The 19,544-nt window shown below is 45.3% G+C and overlaps 1 protein-coding gene across 3 annotated transcripts in view; it reads right to left on the reverse strand.

Annotated features, from left to right (window-relative positions):
* The window catches only part of LOC117356858 (killer cell lectin-like receptor subfamily B member 1), a 128,933-nt gene extending 113,634 nt beyond the window's left edge, over window positions 1-15,299 (reverse strand). For all 3 annotated transcript variants that reach the window (XR_004538724.1, XM_033936673.1, XM_033936658.1), the window contains exon 1: window positions 15,009-15,299. Coding sequence is in view for 2 of the 3 variants with exons in the window: in XM_033936673.1 (XP_033792564.1) it covers window positions 15,009-15,261 (253 nt within the window). In the remaining variant the exon portion in view is untranslated. The remainder of the gene's footprint in view (window positions 1-15,008) is intronic.
* Between the last annotated feature and the right edge of the window lie 4,245 nt (window positions 15,300-19,544).

The raw sequence follows: 19,544 nt of genomic DNA on the forward strand, positions 1-19,544 counted from the left end.
ATCCATAATTGGTCTTCCCCAATGACAAACAATGCTGTTGAATGCTTTTCTGGACAGCGACCACTCCCCTAGGTTCAGTGTCTGCTGGCTGAGATAGTCAGCTTGAACAATCACCATTCCCAATACATGGGCTGCGGAAAGCGCCTGCAGGCGGGCTTCTACCCAACAGAACAGCTGTGCTTCCAGGCATAACTGAGCACTTCTGGTGCCTCCTTGCTGAATGACATAAGCCACTGCTGTGACATTGTCTGAGAAGACTCTGACTGCCTTGCCTTCCAGGGAGCTCTCCAGCATGTGTAATGCCAGTCAAATGGCTTCCAGAATTAGCCAGTTTATGGACCAACAGCCCTAAACGGGATGATCATTGCAATGACTGTCAATATCACCCAAGAGGATATGTGAAGTGGCATGCCCTTTGACAAAGAGTCTATTTGGAGTTACCAATGCAGGATTTTCCGTGCTTCCACCATCCATGGAAGCAGTCACTGAAGCAAATCCATCTGCAAGAACCCCTAGGACAATAGGGAGTCTTAGAAAGGATGCATATCAGCTTTCGCCCAAGAGCGCTTAGCTCTTTTGTTGCTGTCATTGACCAAGTACGTGTAGGTAATGCCATGCCATAGGAGCTGACATTATCAGAAGATATGACACTTGTTACATGAGCTTCTGTATGCGTGGCTCTGGAAGAAAAAAAAAATGGCCTTCAGCCATGTTGAAATAGACTCTAAGATACTCCAGGTGCTGGGTTGGAACCAAGTGGCTTTTCTTGAAATTGACTATCTAACCCAGGTCCTGCAAAAGGTGGACTACCTGCGTCACTGCTTTTTCTCCCTCCAGTTTGGACAGGGCTCTGATCAACCAGTCATCTAAATATGAATGCACCTGGATTCCCGCCTTGCGGAGATGCACTGCCACCACAAGCATCAGCTTGGTAAAGGTGCAAGGTGCCACTGCTAAGCTGAAGGGCAGCACGAAGAACTGGAAATGCCTTTCCAGGACATGGAAACATAAGTACTTCTTGTGAGCTGGAAATATGGGAATGTGAAGATAGGCCTCCATCAAATACCACATGATACAGGGGTGGAAAGGTCTGAGGAGTCCATCCTTGTTGATTTTAACCAAAATCAAAAGGTTTTGAGGCAGATAGTGGCTTTTTAAATAAAATTTGGAAATCTAAGATGGCCACTGTGGCAGAGATTTCATACCAAAAAACAGCCCGGGGAAGCTTTAGTAAAAGTCCAGATAACTCTTCCAGAAATTGATGATCCGTCCCAGGCCCTGCAGGAGATGGACAACCTATGCCACTATTTTTGGCTTCACAGGGCTCTGATAAGCCAATCATCCAAGTATGGAAGAATCTGGATCCCTGCCTTGTGCAGGTGTGCAGGTCCAAGGCGCCATTGCCAACCCAAAAGGAAGTCCGCAAACTGGAAATGCCTCTTCAGAACATGAAACATAAGAAACTTTCTGTGTTCCAGGAAAATGGGAATATGTAAGTAAGCCTTTGTCAAATCCAGCGAGGCTAGGAATTCTGCCAGCACCACTGCAGCTATGACTAAATGCACGGTTTCCATCCAGAATCTGGTCATCCTCAGCATCACATTGACAGAGATCCAAGAAGGGTCTCCAAATGTCTAAGTCTATACATGATAGTGTATATTGAGTATCTGCCCAAGCCTGATTCTGCATTCGGCACTGGCTCCACAGCTTACATCTCCAGATGCCAGTTTACTGGGGCTCTGACTTTGGCAACTTTCTCCAGTCTTCCTGCTGGAGAGTCTAGAAAATCAAAATTCTAGCTCTCTCGAATGATATCTAAACCAGATCGAAATGGCTCTATTTGTGATTTATAAACAGTTGTACAGAATATTGTCCGTTTTTATACTTTAATAAAAAGATTTAAATATAAAATTGTGTTCAAGACTTGTGCAAATGAGAGTCTGCAGGGACAGGATGGGGACAGAGCTCACATGGATTGGGCAAGGACAGAGATGGAGCATGTGGGGACAGGGCAGGAACAATGCCGGCAGGGACGGGACAGGGCAGGGATAGGGACAGTGCTCGAGGTGACGGGGACAAACTCTATCCTCATGTCATTCTCTAGCCACTAGAAAATCCACCTTAGGCAGAGTAAAAAAAAGCTGCTGAAATTCAGGAGCCATTGGGCACAATTTTGTCATAGCCTTGGTAACCTTAAGAGGACCCTCTGGCACTTCCCAGTGCTCCATCAGCATGCGAAGAGAAAAACATGAAGTGGGTCTTAGTTGCTCATAACAAAACTGTTATCCTATCCGGCAGCCCACCTAAGCCAAGAGCTGCTTCCCATCATATTGTCCTCTTCATACATGCACTTCAGATGCAAATTGAAAACTGATTTGTACACTAAGTTCTTGAAAATCCTGGAGAAGGACCGAGATTGTCTGGCAAAGTTACATGAGATAATGGAGTAGATTCTGCGCCGTTCACGGAGGAGGGTGTTTATGAGCAACTTGAAAAACTGAAGGTGGACAAAGCGATGGGACCAGACGGGATCCATCCCAGGATACTAAGGGAACTCAGAGAGGTTCTGGCGAGTCCTATTAAAGACTTGTTCAACAAATCTCTGGAGACGGGAGTGATTCCTGGGGATTGGAGGAGAGCGGATGTGGTCCCTATTCATAAAAGTGGTCACAGGGATGAAGCAGGAAACTACAGGCCGGTGAGCCTCACTTCAGTTGTTGGAAAAATAATGGAAGTGTTGCTGAAAGAAAGGATAGTGTATTTCCTTGAATCTAATGGGTTACAGGATCCGAGGCAACATGGCTTTACAAAAGGTAAATCGTGCCAAACGAACCTGATTGAATTTTTTGATTGGGTGACCAGAGAGCTGGATCGAGGACATATGCTAGATGTAATTTACTTGGATTTCAGCAAAGCCTTTGATACAGTTCCTCATAGGAGGCTGTTGAACAAACTTGAAGGGCTGAAGTTAGGACCCAAAGTGGTGAACTGGGTCAGAAACTGGCTGTCGGACAGACGCCAGAGGGTGGTGGTTAATGGAAGTCGCTCGAAGGAAGGAAAGGTGACTAGTGGAGTCCCTCAGGGTTCAGTGCTGGGGCCAATCCTGTTCAATATGTATGTAAGTGACATTGCTGAAGGGTTAGAAGGAAAAGTGTGCCTTTTTGCAGATGATACCAAGATTTGTAACAGAGTAGACACCGAAGAGGGAGTGGAAAATATGAAAAAGGATCTGCAAAAGTTAGAGGAATGGTCTAATGCCTGGCAACTAAAATTCAATGCAAAGAAATGCAGAGTAATGCATTTTGGGATTAATAATAGGAAGGAACCGTATATGCTGGGAGGAGAGAAGCTGATATGCACGGACGGGGAGAGGGACCTTGGGGTGATAGTGTCCGAAGATCTAAAGGCGAAAAAACAGTGTGACAAGGCAGTGGCTGCTGCCAGAAGGATTCTGGGCTGTATAAAGAGAGGCGTAGTCAGTAGAAGGAAGAAGGTGTTGATGCCCCTGTACAGGTCATTGGTGAGGCCCCACTTGGAGTATTGTGTTCAGTTTTGGAGACCGTATCTGGCGAAAGACGTAAGAAGACTTGAGGCGGTCCAGAGGAGGGCGACGAAAATGATAGGAGGCTTGCGCCAGAAGACGTATGAGGAGAGACTGGAAGCCCTGAATATGTATACCCTAGAGGAAAGGAGAGACAGGAGAGATATGATTCAGACGTTCAAATACTTAAAGGGTATTAACATAGAACAAAATCTTTTCCAGAGAAAGGAAAATGGTAAAACCAGAGGACATAATTTGAGGTTGAGGGGTGGTAGATTCAGGGGAATTGTTAGGAAATTCTACTTTACGGAGAGGGTGGTGGATGCCTGGAATGCGCTCCCGAGAGAGGTGGTGGAGAGTAAAACTGTGACTGAGTTCAAAGAAGCATGGGATGAACACAGAAGATTTAGAATCAGAAAATAATATTAAATATTGAACTAGGCCAGTTACTGGGCAGACTTGCCCGGTCTGTGTCTGTGTATGGCCGTTTGGTGGAGGATGGGCAGGGGAGGGCTTCAATGGCTGGGAGGGTGTAAATGGGCTGGAGTAAGTCTTAACAGAGATTTCGGCAGTTGGAACCCAAGCACAGTACCGGGTAAAGCTTTGGATTCTTGCCCAGAAATAGCTAAGAAGAAAAAAAAAAATAAAAATTTAAATTGAATCAGGTTGGGCAGACTGGATGGACCATTCGGGTCTTTATCTGCCGTCATCTACTATGTTACTATGTTACTATGATAGAGAATTGATCTACTGTATGTTCCCACATATTTTCCCAACTCTGTTTTTGCCTTTAGTTCACTGTACTTGTACTACCTGCTGGTTATGTCCAACCTCTAGATAATTCTGTTAACCGCATCAAACTTTCAAGTGTATAGTGGTATACAAATAAAATTTTATGTTATGCAATGTAATAAGAGAAATTTGAGAATTGGAAGTCTGTGGGAGATCCAAATTCAGTTCCAGCAGATACTGTAAGGACTTTCACCAAGTCTGCCGGTTTGAAAAGCCTGCACACCGTAGGGTTCTTGCCCTGATCCAGGGCTGCTACAGACTCTTGATTACTATAGCCCATCTGAGACCTGGAATCCTCTAACCATGAGGATTCGCTCTGAGGGAGCAGAGGCACGGACCCTGATTCTCAGTCTTCCCAGTCATTTTCCAACTGGATCTCTGGTTCCAACAGTAAAGTTTTTTGCTGAAGAACTGCGGACTGCGAAGGTATCATCCCCTGTGCAACCACCGGCGAAACTCCAGATAGTGCAGAGGACCCTTTATATAAGAGCAGATAGCGTAGCTGGTTTTAAGAAAGGTTTGGACAAGTTTGGAGGAAAAGTCTATAGTCTGTTATTGAGAAAGACGTTGGGGAAGCCACTGCTTGCCCTGTATCGGTAGCATGGAATATTGCTACTCCTTGGGTTTTGGCCAGGTACTAGTGATCTGGATTGACCACCATGAGAATGGACTACTAGGCTTGATGGACCATTGGTCTGACCCAGTAACACTATTCTTATGTTCATATAAGCTTCAAACATCAAGCACACAAAATCAATCAAAAACCTGCGCTAGATCTCCAGAGGACCTCTGCAGGAAACCTTCTTGTCTCCTCATTGGCTCAGAAACATCTACACACATGCATTTCACCAATGACGCCGAGTTGCAATTCAAGGGCTCCAGAAGAGATTTTTGAACCAACGAGCATCCTGCGACTTCAAGGCTCTGGAGAGACTAGAGGGGACCAAACCCAGTGCTCCCACACACACACATGCCCCATGTCACATGGCACAAAGCTGGCACGAAACAGGGAAAGGCAGGCCTGGGGAGTCCATCAAACTCAATTATTAGCAAAATCGAGGTGTGTTTTTTTTCATTTATTTAGACAAATTTAATAGTTACAATATCAGATGATACCAAGGAAAAAAAGGATTCTTAACATAATTTAACAGTATTTATACATACAAACAAAATTCCTTTCAAAGCCCACAACAATGAGGAGACATGGCACCATTTCTAATTACAAGAAGATAAAAAGAAAACAAATAAATGGTTCTTTATTCATACTTATGAATCTTAAACCCTTCAATACTATTTGGGACTTTTACTTCCTCCAATTTCTCAGTTGTGAAACAATAAATAATGAAAAATCATTTCTGTTCTCTAACTAATAAAAACTGTTGCAACTGAATGGGATCCCAAAAATACTTATTCAATGTCTTGTAATTTAACAAGACATTTACATGGAAATTTTAAATAATATGTTGCAACAAGAGCTAAAAACCCTTGTTTTTAACTTTAGAAATTATTTTCTTCTCAATTGCGTAGCTCTTGATACATCAGGAAAAATCCTAACTAAATCTCCACAAAATTTTGTCAGCTTATTTTTGAAGTAAGTTTTCATTATTAACATTTTATCTATCTCCCTCATGCATGTTATTACCAGAGTGGACCTACTCTGGATCACATCCTAACTATCCTCAAAAAACTCCGTCAAATTTATTTCATTAATAACTAGGTGGTCCACCTGGTATTTTCTTTTGCGGAACATAATAATTTATTGGGAAATTTTCCGCGTTGGGTAGTCCCAGTATTTCTTTAAAATATTTCCTTAATAAAATTTCAGGAGACAGTAAATGAGTTACTGGGAAATTAACCAAGCGGAGATTTCTCATTCTACAAACATTTTCCATCATTTCCATTTTTGAGTGCAACACCGAAGAATTCTTAACAGCAGATACTGAGATAGCTTGAAGTGTATTATTTTGAGTTTCGACCACACTTAATCTTTTATCTAAACAATTCAAATTGGAGTCCACATTTTCAAATTTTTGAGACACAGATTGTGAGAAGTCCAATGTTTATTTCACCGTTTCTCTGAGAATCCCTTCAACTCTAGATATACCTAACCACAAGTCTTTAAGAGTAATATCCTGTGTTTCCATTACAGGTGGTTGATTCTCTACTACACTTGAAAATTCAAGTGGTTTAGGTATTTCAGTAAAAGCTAATTTACTTATCTGAGTAGAGGATCCCACATGTTCAGTGGAATTAGCAGGAATTTCTTTCCCGCTTTCACCTGATACTGGATGAAGGTGGGGGGGTTCTTTTGAGGGGACTCATTGATGCCCCCGATATGGGAGATGTCATATCCAATAGAGTTTGTGGAGGATTATTAGTAGAAAATTATTAGTAGAAAATGTCAAATGCCTGTCCATGGGACCAAATAAAACAGATGTTGAACTTTTAGGTTTAATCTTTCTTTTCCCCATGTCCTGGCTGATTAATGTTTATACAACCTGAGTTCCTGCTCCTCAGCTCCTCGTTGCTCCAAGGGGCTCCCATGGGGTGGGACCTGCCCCTTTGGGCGTGCCCCTTCGGATGCGCCCTGCGGCCGCACGGCTGCAGCCGCAACCGCAGCAGCAGTGTATAATTTAAAAAAATTTGTGTGGAGACGGACCCAATGACGTCAGGGTCATTGGCCCGACTCAGCCAAATTAGCTCCTACCGCTGCTGCGGGAGCCTCGGGACAGCAAAGAAACATCTCCTCCAGGCGTCCCAGTAAGGCAAGATGTCAGCTCCCAAAGAACTGCGGCAGCAGTGTACAATTTAAAGAAATCCCTGTGGAGACAGACCCAATGACGTCAGGGGGTCCATCTCTCCCAGTGCCTGCCCGACTCAGCCAAATTAGCTCCTACCGCTGCTGCAGGAGCCTCGGGGCAGCACAGAAACGTCTCTTCCAGGCGTCCCAGTAAGGCAAGATGTCAGCTCCTCAAAATCGAGGTATTTTGAGGCAGAGAGAGGCTTAGAAATTAAAATGGAGAAATCCAAGGTTGCCACTGCAGCAGTGTTTTGGCACCAATAAACAGCCTGGGGAATAAAATGTAAAGTCAGAAAATTCACAAAATAGGAATTTGGAGGTGGGGGAATCCAGTAGGAAGCATAGTAACATAGTACCATAGTAACATAGTAGATGACGGCAGATAAAGACCCGAATGGTCCATCCAGTCTGCCCAACCTGATTCAATTTAAATTTTTAATTTTTTCTTAGCTATTTCTGGCCAAGAATCCAAAGCTCTACCCAAAAGCTTGGGTTCCAACTGCCGAAATCTCTGTTAAGATTTACTCCAGCCCATATACACCCTCCCAGCCATTGAAGCCCTCCCCAGCCCATCCTCCACCAAACGGCCATATAAGACACAGACCGTGCAAGTCTGCCCAGTACTGGCCTTAGATCAATATTTAATATTATCTTAAGAACATAAGCACTGCCTCTGCCGGGTCAGACCAGGGGTCCATCGTGCCCGGCAGTCCGCTCCCGCGGTGGCCCCCCAGGTCCATGACCTGTAAGTGTTCCCTACCTAACCTAAAATGTCCATACCCTGTTCGCTCAATATCCTGTAAGGTAAACCTTTATCTGTACCCTGTTATCCCCTTCGCTTCCTGGAAGTCATCCAGTCCCTTTTTGAACCCCAGAATTGTACTCTGTCTTATCACCTCTCCGGGAAGCGCGTTCCAGATGTCTACCACCCGTTGAGTGAAGAGGAACTTCCTTGCATTCGTTATGAATCTGTCTCCTCTCAGTTTTTCTGATGACCTCTTGTTTTTGTTGTCCCTGCTAGTCTAAAGAATCTGTCCCTCTCCAACTTCTCTACGCCTTTCATGATTTTATAAGTCGCTATCATGTCCCCTCTCAGTCTCCACTTTTCCAGGGTAAAGAGTCCCAGCCTGTCCAACTGTTCGGCATATGAAAGGTTCTCCATGCCCTTTATCATCCTCGTTGCTCTCCTCTGGACCCTCTCGAGTATTGCCATGTCCTTCTTGAGGTATGACGACCAATATTGGACGCAGTATTCCAGATGTGGGCGCACCATCGCTCGATACAGTGGCAGGATAACTTCCTTCGTTCTGGTGGTGATACCTTTTTTGATAATGCCCAACATTCTGCTCGTTTTTGAGGCCGCTGGCGCTGCACATTGCGCCGCCGGCTTCACTGTGTTATCCACCAATAACCCCAGATCTTTTTCTTGGCTGCCTTCCCCGAGTACCCTCCCTCCCATTGTATAGCTGTACATGGAGTTCCCCTTCCCTATGTGCAAGACCTTACATTTCTCCACATTGAAGCACATCTGCCATTTTTTTGCCCACTCACTCAGTTTGTTCAGGTCGCTCTGCAGTTCTTTGCATTCCTCAACAGTTTTGACCCTGCTGGAAAGTTTTGTGTCATCCGCGAACTTGATAACTTCGCACTTCGTCCCTGTTTCCAGATCATTAATAAATATATTGAACAGCAGTGGTCCCAGTACTGACCCTTGCAAAACACCACTTGTGACCCTCTATCCAGTCAGAGTAGTGCCCCTTTACTCCTACCTTCTGCTTCCTGTCCGCCAGCCAATTTTTGATCCATCTGTGCACGTCCCCTTCCACCCCGTGACTCCACAGTTTCTTCAGTAGGCGTTCATGGGACATCTTGTCGAAGGCTTTTTGGAAATCTAGATATACAATGTCTACAGGGTCACCTTGGTCCAATTTTTACTTATCCCCTCAAAGAAATGCAGTAGATTCGTCTGGCATGATCGGCCTTTACAGAAACCATGCTGGCTTGAACTCATCAGATTATTTTTTTCTATATGCTCATTGATACCTTCCCTGATCAGTGATTCAGCCATCTTCCCCACGCTTCTTTGAACTCAGTCACAGTTTTACTCTCCACCACCTCTCTCGGGAGCGCATTCCAGGCATCCACCACCCTCTCCGTAAAATAGAATTTCCTAACATTGTCCCTGAATCTACCACCCCTCAACCTCAAATTATGTCCTCTGGTTTTACCATTTTCCTTTCTCTGGAAAAGATTTTGTTCTACGTTAATACCCTTCAATTATTTGAATGTCTGAATCAAATCTCCCCTGTCTCTCCTTTCCTTTAGGGTATACATATTCAGGGCTTCCAGTCTCTCCTCATATGACTTCTGGCGCAAGCCTCCTATCATTTTCGTAACCCTCCTCTGGACTGCCTCAAGTCTTCTTACGTCCTTCGCCAGATACGGTCTCCAAAACTGAACACAATACTCCAATTGGGGCCTTACCAATGACCTGTACAGGGGCATCAACACCTTCTTCCTTCTACTGACTACACTTCTCTTTATACAGCCCAGCATCCTTCTGGCAGCAGCCACTGCCTTGTCACACTGTTTTTTTGCCTTTAGATCTTCGGACACTATCACCCCAAGGTTCCTCTCCCCGTCCATGCATATTACTTTCTCTCCTCCCAGCATATATGGTTCCTTCCTATTATTAATCCCCAAATGCATCACTCTGCATTTCTTTGCATTTAATTTTAGTTGCCAGGTATTAGACCATTCCTCTAACTTTTGCAGATCCTTTTTCATATTTTCCACTCCCTCTTCGGTGTCTACTCTGTTACAAATCTTGGTATCATCTGCAAAAAGGCACACTTTTCCTTCTAACCCTTCAGCAATGTGACTCACAAACATATTGAACAGGATTGGCCCCAGCACCGAACCCTGAGGGACTCCACTAGTCACCTTTCCTTCCTTCGAGCGACTTCCATTAACCACCACCCTCTGGCGTCTGCCGACAGCCAGTTTCTGACCCAGTTCACCACTTTGGGTCCTAACTTCAGCCCTTCAAGTTTGTTCAACAGCCTCCTATGAGGAACTGTATCAAAGGCTTTGCTGAAATCAAAGTAAATTACATCTAGCATATGTCCTCGATCCAGCTCTCTGGTCACCCAATCAAAAAATTCAATCAGGTTCGTTTGGCACGATTTACCTTTTGTAAAGCCATGTTGCCTCGGATCCTATAACCCATTAGATTCAAGGAAGTACACTATCCTTTCTTTCAGCAATACTGTACTTCCATTATTTTTCCAACAACTGAAGTGAGGCTCACCGGCCTGTAGTTTCCTGCTTCATCCCTGTGACCACTTTTATGAATAGAGACCACATCCGCTCTCCTCCAATCCCCAGGAATCACTCCCGTCTCCAGAGATTTGTTGAACAAGTCTTTAATAGGACTCGCCAGAACCTCTCTGAGCTCCCTTAGTATCCTGGGATGGATCCCGTCTGGTCCCATCGCTTTGTCCACCTTCAGTTTTTCAAGTTGCTCATAAACACCCTCCTCCGTGAACGGCGCAGAATCTACTCCATTTTCTCGTGTAACTTTACCAGACAATCTCAGTCCTTCTCCAGGATTTTCTTCTGTGAACACAGAACAGAAGTATTTGTTTAGCACATTTGCTTTCTCCTCATCACTCTCCACATATTGGTTCCCAGCAATTCCATTTTTCATCTTCCTCCTTTCACTAATATATCTGAAAAAAATTTTGTCTCCCTTTTTTTACATTTTTAGCCATTTGTTCTTCCGCCTGTACTTTCACCAAATGTATCTCTCTCTTGGCTTCTTTCAGTTTCACCCTGTAGTCCTTTCTGCTCTCCTCTTCTTGGGTTTTTTTATATTTCATGAACGCCAACTCTTTCGCCTTTATTTTCTCAGCCACTAGGTTGGAGAACCATATCGGCTTCCTTTTTCTCTTGTTTTTATTGATTTTCTTCACATAAAGGTCCATAGCCATTTTTATCGCTCCTTTCAGGTTAGACCACTGTCTTTCCACTTCTCCTATGTCCTCCCATTCCAACAGTTATTTCTTCAGGTACTCTCCCATTGCATTAAAGTCAGTACGTTTGAAATCTAGGACTTTAAGTGTCGTGCGGCTGCTCTCCACTTTAGCCGTTATATCAAACCAAACCGTTTGATGATCGCTACTTCCCAGGTGAGCACCCACTCGAACATTAGAGATACTCTCTCCATTTGTGAGGACCAGATCCAATATCGCTTTTTCCCTTGTGGGTTCCGTCACCATTTGTCTGAGCAGAGCCTCTTGAAAGGCATCCACAATATCCCTACTTCTTTCCGATTCCGCAGACGGAACATTCCAGTCCGCAACCGGCAGGTTGAAATCTCCCAACAGCAGAACCTCCTCTTTCCTTCCAAACTTTTGGATATCCACAATTAGATCCTTATCAATTTGCTGCGATTGAGTCGGAGGTCTGTACACTACACCCACGTAGATAGAATTTCCATCTTCTCTTTTCAGAGCGATCCATATCGCTTCTTCCTCTCCCCAGGTCCCTTGCATTTCAGTCGCTTGGATATTGATCTTTACATAAAGAGCTACTCCTCCACCTTTTTGACCATCTCTGTCAAAAAGATTATATCCCGGTATGTTTGCATCCCATCCATGTGATTCACTGACCCATGTCTCTGTGATAGCAACAATATCTAGATCTGCCTCTAACATCAGGGCTTGCAGATCATGAACTTTGTTGCTTAGACTGCGAGCATTTGTGGTCATCGCTTTCCAGCTATTTTTCAGCGATAATCTCCTTTTTCGTATGGATTTTTGTGTCGTTTCACTTTCCGTTGCAATACTAAGAAATGAGTTGCTGATATTGCTTATGTTGCAGCCTTTACTACTATCACATCTTTTCTTTTGCCGGGGGTGGTCTCTATAATTGTCCTTCGTACATACACCACCCCCACCTTCTAGTTTAAATGCCTAGAAAAATATTGTCTAAACTTCTCTGCAAGGTTTCTTTTTCCTGCTGTAGTAATATGTAGCCCATCAGTGCAATATAGCTTATTGTCCTTCCATGTATTTCCCCATCCTCTTATGTACCTGAAGCCTTCTTGATGACACCAGGCTTTGAGCCATCTATTAAAGTCCTCTGTTTTTTTCACTCTTTGCTCTTCCTTTCCATATGCAGGCAGTATTTCAGAAAAAGCTAGTCTTTACAAAAGGTTTCACGCCCTCAAGCTCTCGAAAAGCTTTCTGTGCTGCAAGTGTGGAGTTGTTGGCCAGGTCATTTGTTCCCAGATAGATAACATCAGTGTTAAAATCCTTGGTTTCTTCCTTAATTATAGTCTGTATTTGCCTGGAACTCCTGGTAGCTGAGGACACTGACACTGTTAAAATTGCACTTTTAGGACCCCCACACACTACTACTGCTACTTCTTATTTCTACAACACTACTAGACATATGCAGTGCTGTACAGTCCCTGCTCAAAAGAGCTTACAATCTAGTCAAGACAGTCAAACTGGACAAGAAGGTGCATCAATACACAGTGCTCAGGTCGGGGAATTACAGATGTCTCCCATAATGTCTCCCAGTAATGCGCTGTACTCACAGAACAGGATGGTGCTGTGTCTCCATCAGCAATCACTACAGCTGGAACATGGAGATTTCAGCCTCCAAGAAGCATGAAGTTCCTCTGGGGGCTTGTCTCTTCAGGCTGTCTGTCACACAGACCTCATGAGTCTGGAACTCTCGACCCCACTAACTCCTTACATGTCTTCAGGGCGCTGGGGGGGGGGGGGGTGCACAGCTGGCACTAGTTACAGTCCTCTCGACAATGTGGGGCTAGTCAGCATGCACTCCAAAAATGGGAAAAAATTCAGGGTGAAGTGCACTTCCAGGGGAACCCTCCTCGAGCTGTCCAAAACTTAGTGCAGGCTGGCCAGGCAGATGTCCTAAAGGATTACCCTCCCCAGCTACAGTCCTCTGAACCAGAGACTGTATCTTCTCACAGGAAGAGCTGTCCCAAGATCTCTGGGAACCTCTGTAGTACCAGGAAGCCTCAAAATCAGATAACTCTCCCATCCCCACCAAAAATAATGAAACAGATGCAAAGCAGAAAAACAGACACCTTCTCAACTCACTTGCAAAAATGAAAAACTGAGGGACTGAGGCACTGCCCAATGACACAGGGAGGCAGAGTTGAAGAAAAATATATATGATGCCTTCTGCAGTCCTCGCGGGTAAGGGGAAAGAACCCAATCGTCAGGACTCCTGTCCGTCCTGCACTGGAAATGGCTTTAGTTCTGGTATTAGCATATTTCACCTGCTGTAATCCATCAATTGATAAACGCATCACCACCTCTGATGTTAATGAGTGGTGTGGAAGATACCATGTCATGACTTGTGATGTCATTTGCATTACTTTGAATTTGTCCACATTAAATTTCATCTGCCATTTGGATGCCAAGTCTTCCTATTTCCTAAGGTCTTCCTGCAATTTTTCACAGCCCTCATATGTTTTGACAACTTTGAATAGTTTTGCGTCATCTGCAAAAGTAATCACTTCATTTGTCATTCCAATTTTGAGATCATTAATACAATCTGTTCTCATTATTCATCTTTGCAATGCGTGAATTCGTGTATCTACGGTTGCATCACTTGTAACCTACAGCATGTTCCCTATTTGCACCACTGTGTTTGCATATTTGCGACCAGCGCTCACGAAACCAACTTCACTTTCACCTTGCGGTCAGGCTTTGCTCCTAGATATGGCCCCCAGAGAGTGAATTGCAACCCGTTCTCATTATTTGTGGTAGTATGGTTTGTTAAAATATTAGTAAACTGCAAAACCATTTGGAATCTATGAAAAAACAGAGGTTAGGTTCCAGCAGTTCAATTTGTGCTTCAAATCCGCTGAAAGTGAACAGTGTACCCTATGGGAAAATAGGGTTTGGTGCCTGCATGAAGTAATTCGCTCTCCAGATGCTTGGGGACCATATCTGGAAGCAAAGCCTGAATTACGAGGTGAAAGTGAAAGCAAACAAGGGGGGGGGGTTAATGCGAGTTCACGAATACGCAAACAGTGGTGCAAATGGGGAATATGGTTGCAATTGAAGCAAGTATGGACAGGCAAATTTGTGCGAATAACAAGAATGGACTTTGCAGGTACTTTACTTTAATGAATTGTATTTCATCCCTCCTTACCTAATGTTAAGAGTATGTTAAACTGAGTGTAATTTAGTCTTTTTAAATATTCGTATGTATTGTACTGTTGCCTAACAAATGTAAATTTTAATGTGTACATCGCTTAGAAGTTTGATTAAGCGATTAATCAAGATACCTAATAAACTTGAAACTTACTACACCCTATTTTCCCCACTAGGATCCACTGTTTTGAGAGGCAACGTGTACTGCTGGAACCTAACCTCTATTTTCCCATACACTCAGCAATTTGGTTATTCATGGTTTGCAAAGATATTCAAGAACTGTACTACCGTAAATAACAACAGCGGACTGTACAGGTACTTCAAGCGCCGTTCCATACAGGAACCTAACCCTGTGTTTCCCAATAGGATCCACTGTTCACTTTCCCTGGTTTTCCGAGGCAACCTTTCCCGTACACTCAACTTTTTTCTATTATTTGTGGTTGGGAAACATTTCTCATGAATCATTCTGCCACATATGTTCAACAGCCTCTGGCACTCCACCGTCCACCCTGCTCCCTTAGCCCCGCCCTCTCTCTGTGGTCCATCCAATGAGCAGCTACTCCACGTCCACCCTGCTCCCTTAGCCCCGCCCTCCCTCGTGTTCCGTCCAATGAGCAGCTTCTTCCCCTCCCCCAGCACTACAGAGAGCCTAAAAGCGAGGCGCTGTGCTGACCCGGCGGCAGAGGGCGTCCTGAGGCGGTCGCTGTCCACGTAGGGGGCGTGGGCGCGCGGGGCGGGGAGGTTGGGCTGGAGCTGCCGCCGGCGGGCTGCATGCGGACGTCACTGAAGAGGCGGCGGATAGTGGGCCGGGTGAACACCGACGACAGCCTCCGAGGGAGCCTGTGTTGCCGCGGCCTCGGCTGATGCGCCAAGGGCGAGAAAAACGGGTGAAACCCGCGCGGGCGGGCCGGGGGCTGCGCGGACATGACTTCAGCTCCCTGCTCGAGTGGATTCCGAAGCGGTGGTGGGGAGCATGCGCGGGTGACGTCACTTCCCCGCGGGCTTTTCTTCGAAGCCGACGCACAAGGGGGCGGAGCGGCCTCGAGGACAGGCGGTTCCTAATGCGGGGAAGGCGGAGCAATAAGTGGGTTGATTGTCCTGATTAACAAAACTAGCCAGAAATAACATCAGCACTGATTTATTTCGCTATAGAAAGTTCTTGGCGGTTCACAGATGAAATTTACAAGACATTTGATTCTGACTCCACATATCATTTAAAAAATTACTCAGCCATAATAGCCTGTGTGCACTAGTGTAGGTAAATACAATGTGGACCCTTAGCCCCGCCTCCAGACCCACCCTGTTTTTGTCAACATCATGCCCCAGCCCCGCCCCCTTAACATGTTATAAGAACATAAGAACTGCCATCTCCGGATCAGACCTTCGGTCCATTAAGTCCGTCGATCCGCACACGCGGAGGCCCACCTGGCGTCATTTTAGTCACCCATATCCCTCTATGCCTCTCGTAAGGAGATGTGCATCTAGAATGGTGGATTCCGCAATAACCTCCTCTGGGAGAGCATTCCAGGTGTCCACCACTCGCTGCGTGAAGCAGAACTTCCTGATATTTGTCCTGGACTTGTTCCCCCTTAGCTTCAGTCCATGTCCTCTTGTCCGTGTCACAATCTCAGCTCTGAAATGTTGCTACTCTTTGAGATTCTGCCTGGAATCTTGATACTGTTTGGGGTTCTAGAATCTTTTGTTACTCTTTGGGATTCTGGAATGTTGCTACTCCATTGGAACATCACTGATGAGGTTGGCTCTGAGGCACTGTGGAATGAGGCATTATAAGAACATAAGAACTGCCATCTCCGGATCAGACCTTCGATCCATTGAGTCCGGCGATCCACACACGCGGAAGCCCAGCCAGGTGTACACCTGGTGTAATTTTAGTCACCCATATCCCTCTATGCCTCTCGTAAGGAGATGTGCATCTAGTTTGCTTTTAAATCCTAGAACGGTGGATTCCGCAATAACCTCCTCTGGAAGAGCATTCCAGGTGTCCACCACTCGCTGCGTGAAGCAGAACTTCCTGATATTTGTCCTGGACTTGTTCCCCCTTAGCTTCAGTCCATGTCCTCTTGTCCGTGTCACAATCTCAGCTCTGAAATGTTGCTACTCTTTGAGATTCTGCCTGGAATCTTGATACTGTTTGGGGTTCTAGAATCTTTTGTTACTCTTTGGGATTCTGGAATGTTGCTACTCCATTGGAACATCACTGATGAGGTTGGCTCTGAGGCACTGTGGAATGAGGCATTATAAGAACATAAGAACTGCCATCTCCGGATCAGACCTTCGATCCATTGAGTCCGGCGATCCACACACGCGGAAGCCCAGCCAGGTGTACACCTGGTGTAATTTTAGTCACCCATATCCCTCTATGCCTCTCGTAAGGAGATGTGCATCTAGTTTGCTTTTAAATCCTAGAACGGTGGATTCCGCAATAACCTCCTCTGGAAGAGCATTCCAGGTGTCCACCACTCATTGCGTGAAGCAGAACTTTCTGATATTTGTCCTGGACTTGTCCCCCCTTAGCTTCAGTCCATGTCCTCTTGTCCGTGTCACATTGGACATTGTAAATAATTTTTTTCCCTGCTCTATTTTGTCGATTCCTTTCAGAATTTTGAAAGTCTCGATCATATCCCCATGCAATCTCCTTTTCTCAATGGAGAACTTTCCCAGTCTCTTAAGTCGTTCCTCGTATTCCAAGTTCTGCTGTGAGTTCCTGTAGTCTCTCGAGACTGTGACGGGAATTCCCTACAGCCATTTCCTCATGGTGATCTGCACGGGGCAGGAGCATAGGAAGATCGCTCCTGCCCCAAAAGCCCGCTAGACCACCAGGTAAGGCCGGGAAGGCAGCAGGGAGGTAAAAAATATGTTTTTTTTAATTTTCCCCCTCCCCAGAAAAAAAATAGCGATTATGTGAAATTGCGAGTGCAGAAACTGCGAATGGGGAGGGGGAAGTGTATTAATTCTCTATCCACTTCTTATGTCTGTGAAGGAGGCCTGTATATCACACCAATGTAAATAGATTTACCATTCCCTCTTTCCAAATTGATCCATGGTGCCTCTTCCTTGCCCTGCAGATCTTTCGTTCTGCTTGTGTCCTTTTATGAAATAAACAAGTTGGTTTTACATCAGTGTTCTTTGGTGGAGTGCTCATTGTCCGTTCCCACTTCCTTTTGTACTACTTTAATATGATCTTTAACATATAACGCTACTCCTCTTCCTTTTCTTCCTACCCTGTCTTTCCTGAACAGATTATAGCCCAGTATAACCACATCCCAGTCATGGTTCTCTGTGAACCATGTCCCTTGATTACCACTATATCCACTCCTCTTCTTCCATCACAGCCTATAGATCCAGAATCTTGTTTCCCATACTTCGAGCATTAGTATATGCTGCTTTCCAGACATTGCCCCCTTTTCCCATCTGTGTAGAGCAGGGGTGCCCACACTTTTTGGGCTTGCGAGCTACTTTTAAAATGACCAAGTCAAAATGATCTACCAACAATAAAATTTAAAAAAAACACAACGCACACTGTACGCATAGAAAATGTTAATTATCATTCCTATTCCAGGGTTTTTCAAAGAGGTCAAAGCAGATGACTCTATGCACTATCACCTCAGTAACAACCATACAAAAATAGACAAATATACCCCCCTCCCTTTTTACTAAACCACGATAGCAGTTTTTAGAGCGCAGGGAGCTGTGCTGAATGCCCAGCGCTGCTCTCGACACTCATAGGCTCCCTGCGCTAAAAAACTCTATTGCGGTTTAGTAAAAGGGGACCTTAGTGTAAAATATAGACAGCAGATATAAATTGAGACACATTTCGATCACTAAATTTAAAATAAAATCATTTTTCCTACCTTGTCTGGTGATTTCATGAGTCTCTGGTTGCACTTTCTTCTTCTGACTGTGCATCCAATCTTTCTTCCCTTCTTTTAGCCTGTATGCTTCCTCTCCTCCAGACCTCGTTCCCTCCCCCAACTTTTCCTTCCTCTCTCCCTGCCCTTTCTTTCTCTCTGCCTCCCTTTCCTTTTTTTCTGTTTCTCTTCTTTCCTTCTGTCTCCCTGCCTGCCCTTTTTCTTTCTTTCTTTCTCCCTGCCCTCCCCCAAGACACTGCCACTGCCATCGGGGACCCAAACTGCCATCGGGGACCAGGACCCAAACCGCCACCAATAACACGCCCAAAAGCCGACGCCGCCCCAACCTCTCCCTGCTTCGGCCGACCAGCATCGCGAGGAACTGTTGGGGGAAATGCTGCCGGGTCCTGCCTTCGCGGAAACAGAAAGTAGGCAGGACCCGGCAGCAAGAAGAGGAAATGCTTCAGTAACATGTCTCCCGCCTTAGCCCGTAGCGAACGCTTGCTTCAGGGCTCTCAACATGTGCGTGCAGGCTTCCCTTCTCCCCCCCTCCCCCTCCCCGGGCATAACTTCCGGTTTCGGAGGGAAGAGAAGAGAAGCCTGCACGCACACGTTAGAGCCCGGAGCATAAGTTCGCTACGGGCTGAAATCTCCAAGCCGGTTTTTTTGGGGTTTTTTTTAATGTTCAGCAGCGGCAGATGACAGCTGGCGGACCGCCCAGCTAAAAGGCCCTAGGGAGAACACTGGAGAGGAAGGCTGATCGGCCCGTAGATCAGGACGGCAACACGAGTGCGATCGACTCGAGTTGCCTTCCTGAGCTACTGGTCGATCGCGATCGACGCGTTGGGCACCCCTGGTGTAGAGGTATTAAGTGATTTACTTAACTGAGGGCTTATACTCACATAGGAGCTTTGATCACCCTGCCCCATCACTTCTAGTTTAAAGCCCTCTTCAGGAGATTAGCCAGCTTGGCAGACACTTCTTCCCTTCTTTGATATTATATACCATCCCTGCTCAGCAGCCCATGGTCCAGGAAGCCAAAACGCTCTTGATGACACCATCCACGTAGCCACGCATTCATCTCCAATTTGTTTGCGGGATACAGACCATAGAGTCTGGCCAGCACCACCATCATGTTCCAAATTACTGTAATTCGTAAAATCCTCCCCAGCCCATCCTAAACCAAATTGCCAAATACAGGACATAGATCGTGCAAGACTGCCCAGTACCAGCCTTGGCTCAATATAAAGTGTTTTATTCTGAATTTGTTAACGGGAATATATTAGCGTTAGAATATATGCATTACAGATGTTTTATTGTATTGCATTTAGTGGTGTAGC

The sequence above is a fragment of the Geotrypetes seraphini genome, chromosome 1 (genome assembly GCF_902459505.1).
Source record: "Geotrypetes seraphini chromosome 1, aGeoSer1.1, whole genome shotgun sequence".
Classification (NCBI taxonomy): Eukaryota; Metazoa; Chordata; class Amphibia; order Gymnophiona; family Dermophiidae; genus Geotrypetes; species Geotrypetes seraphini.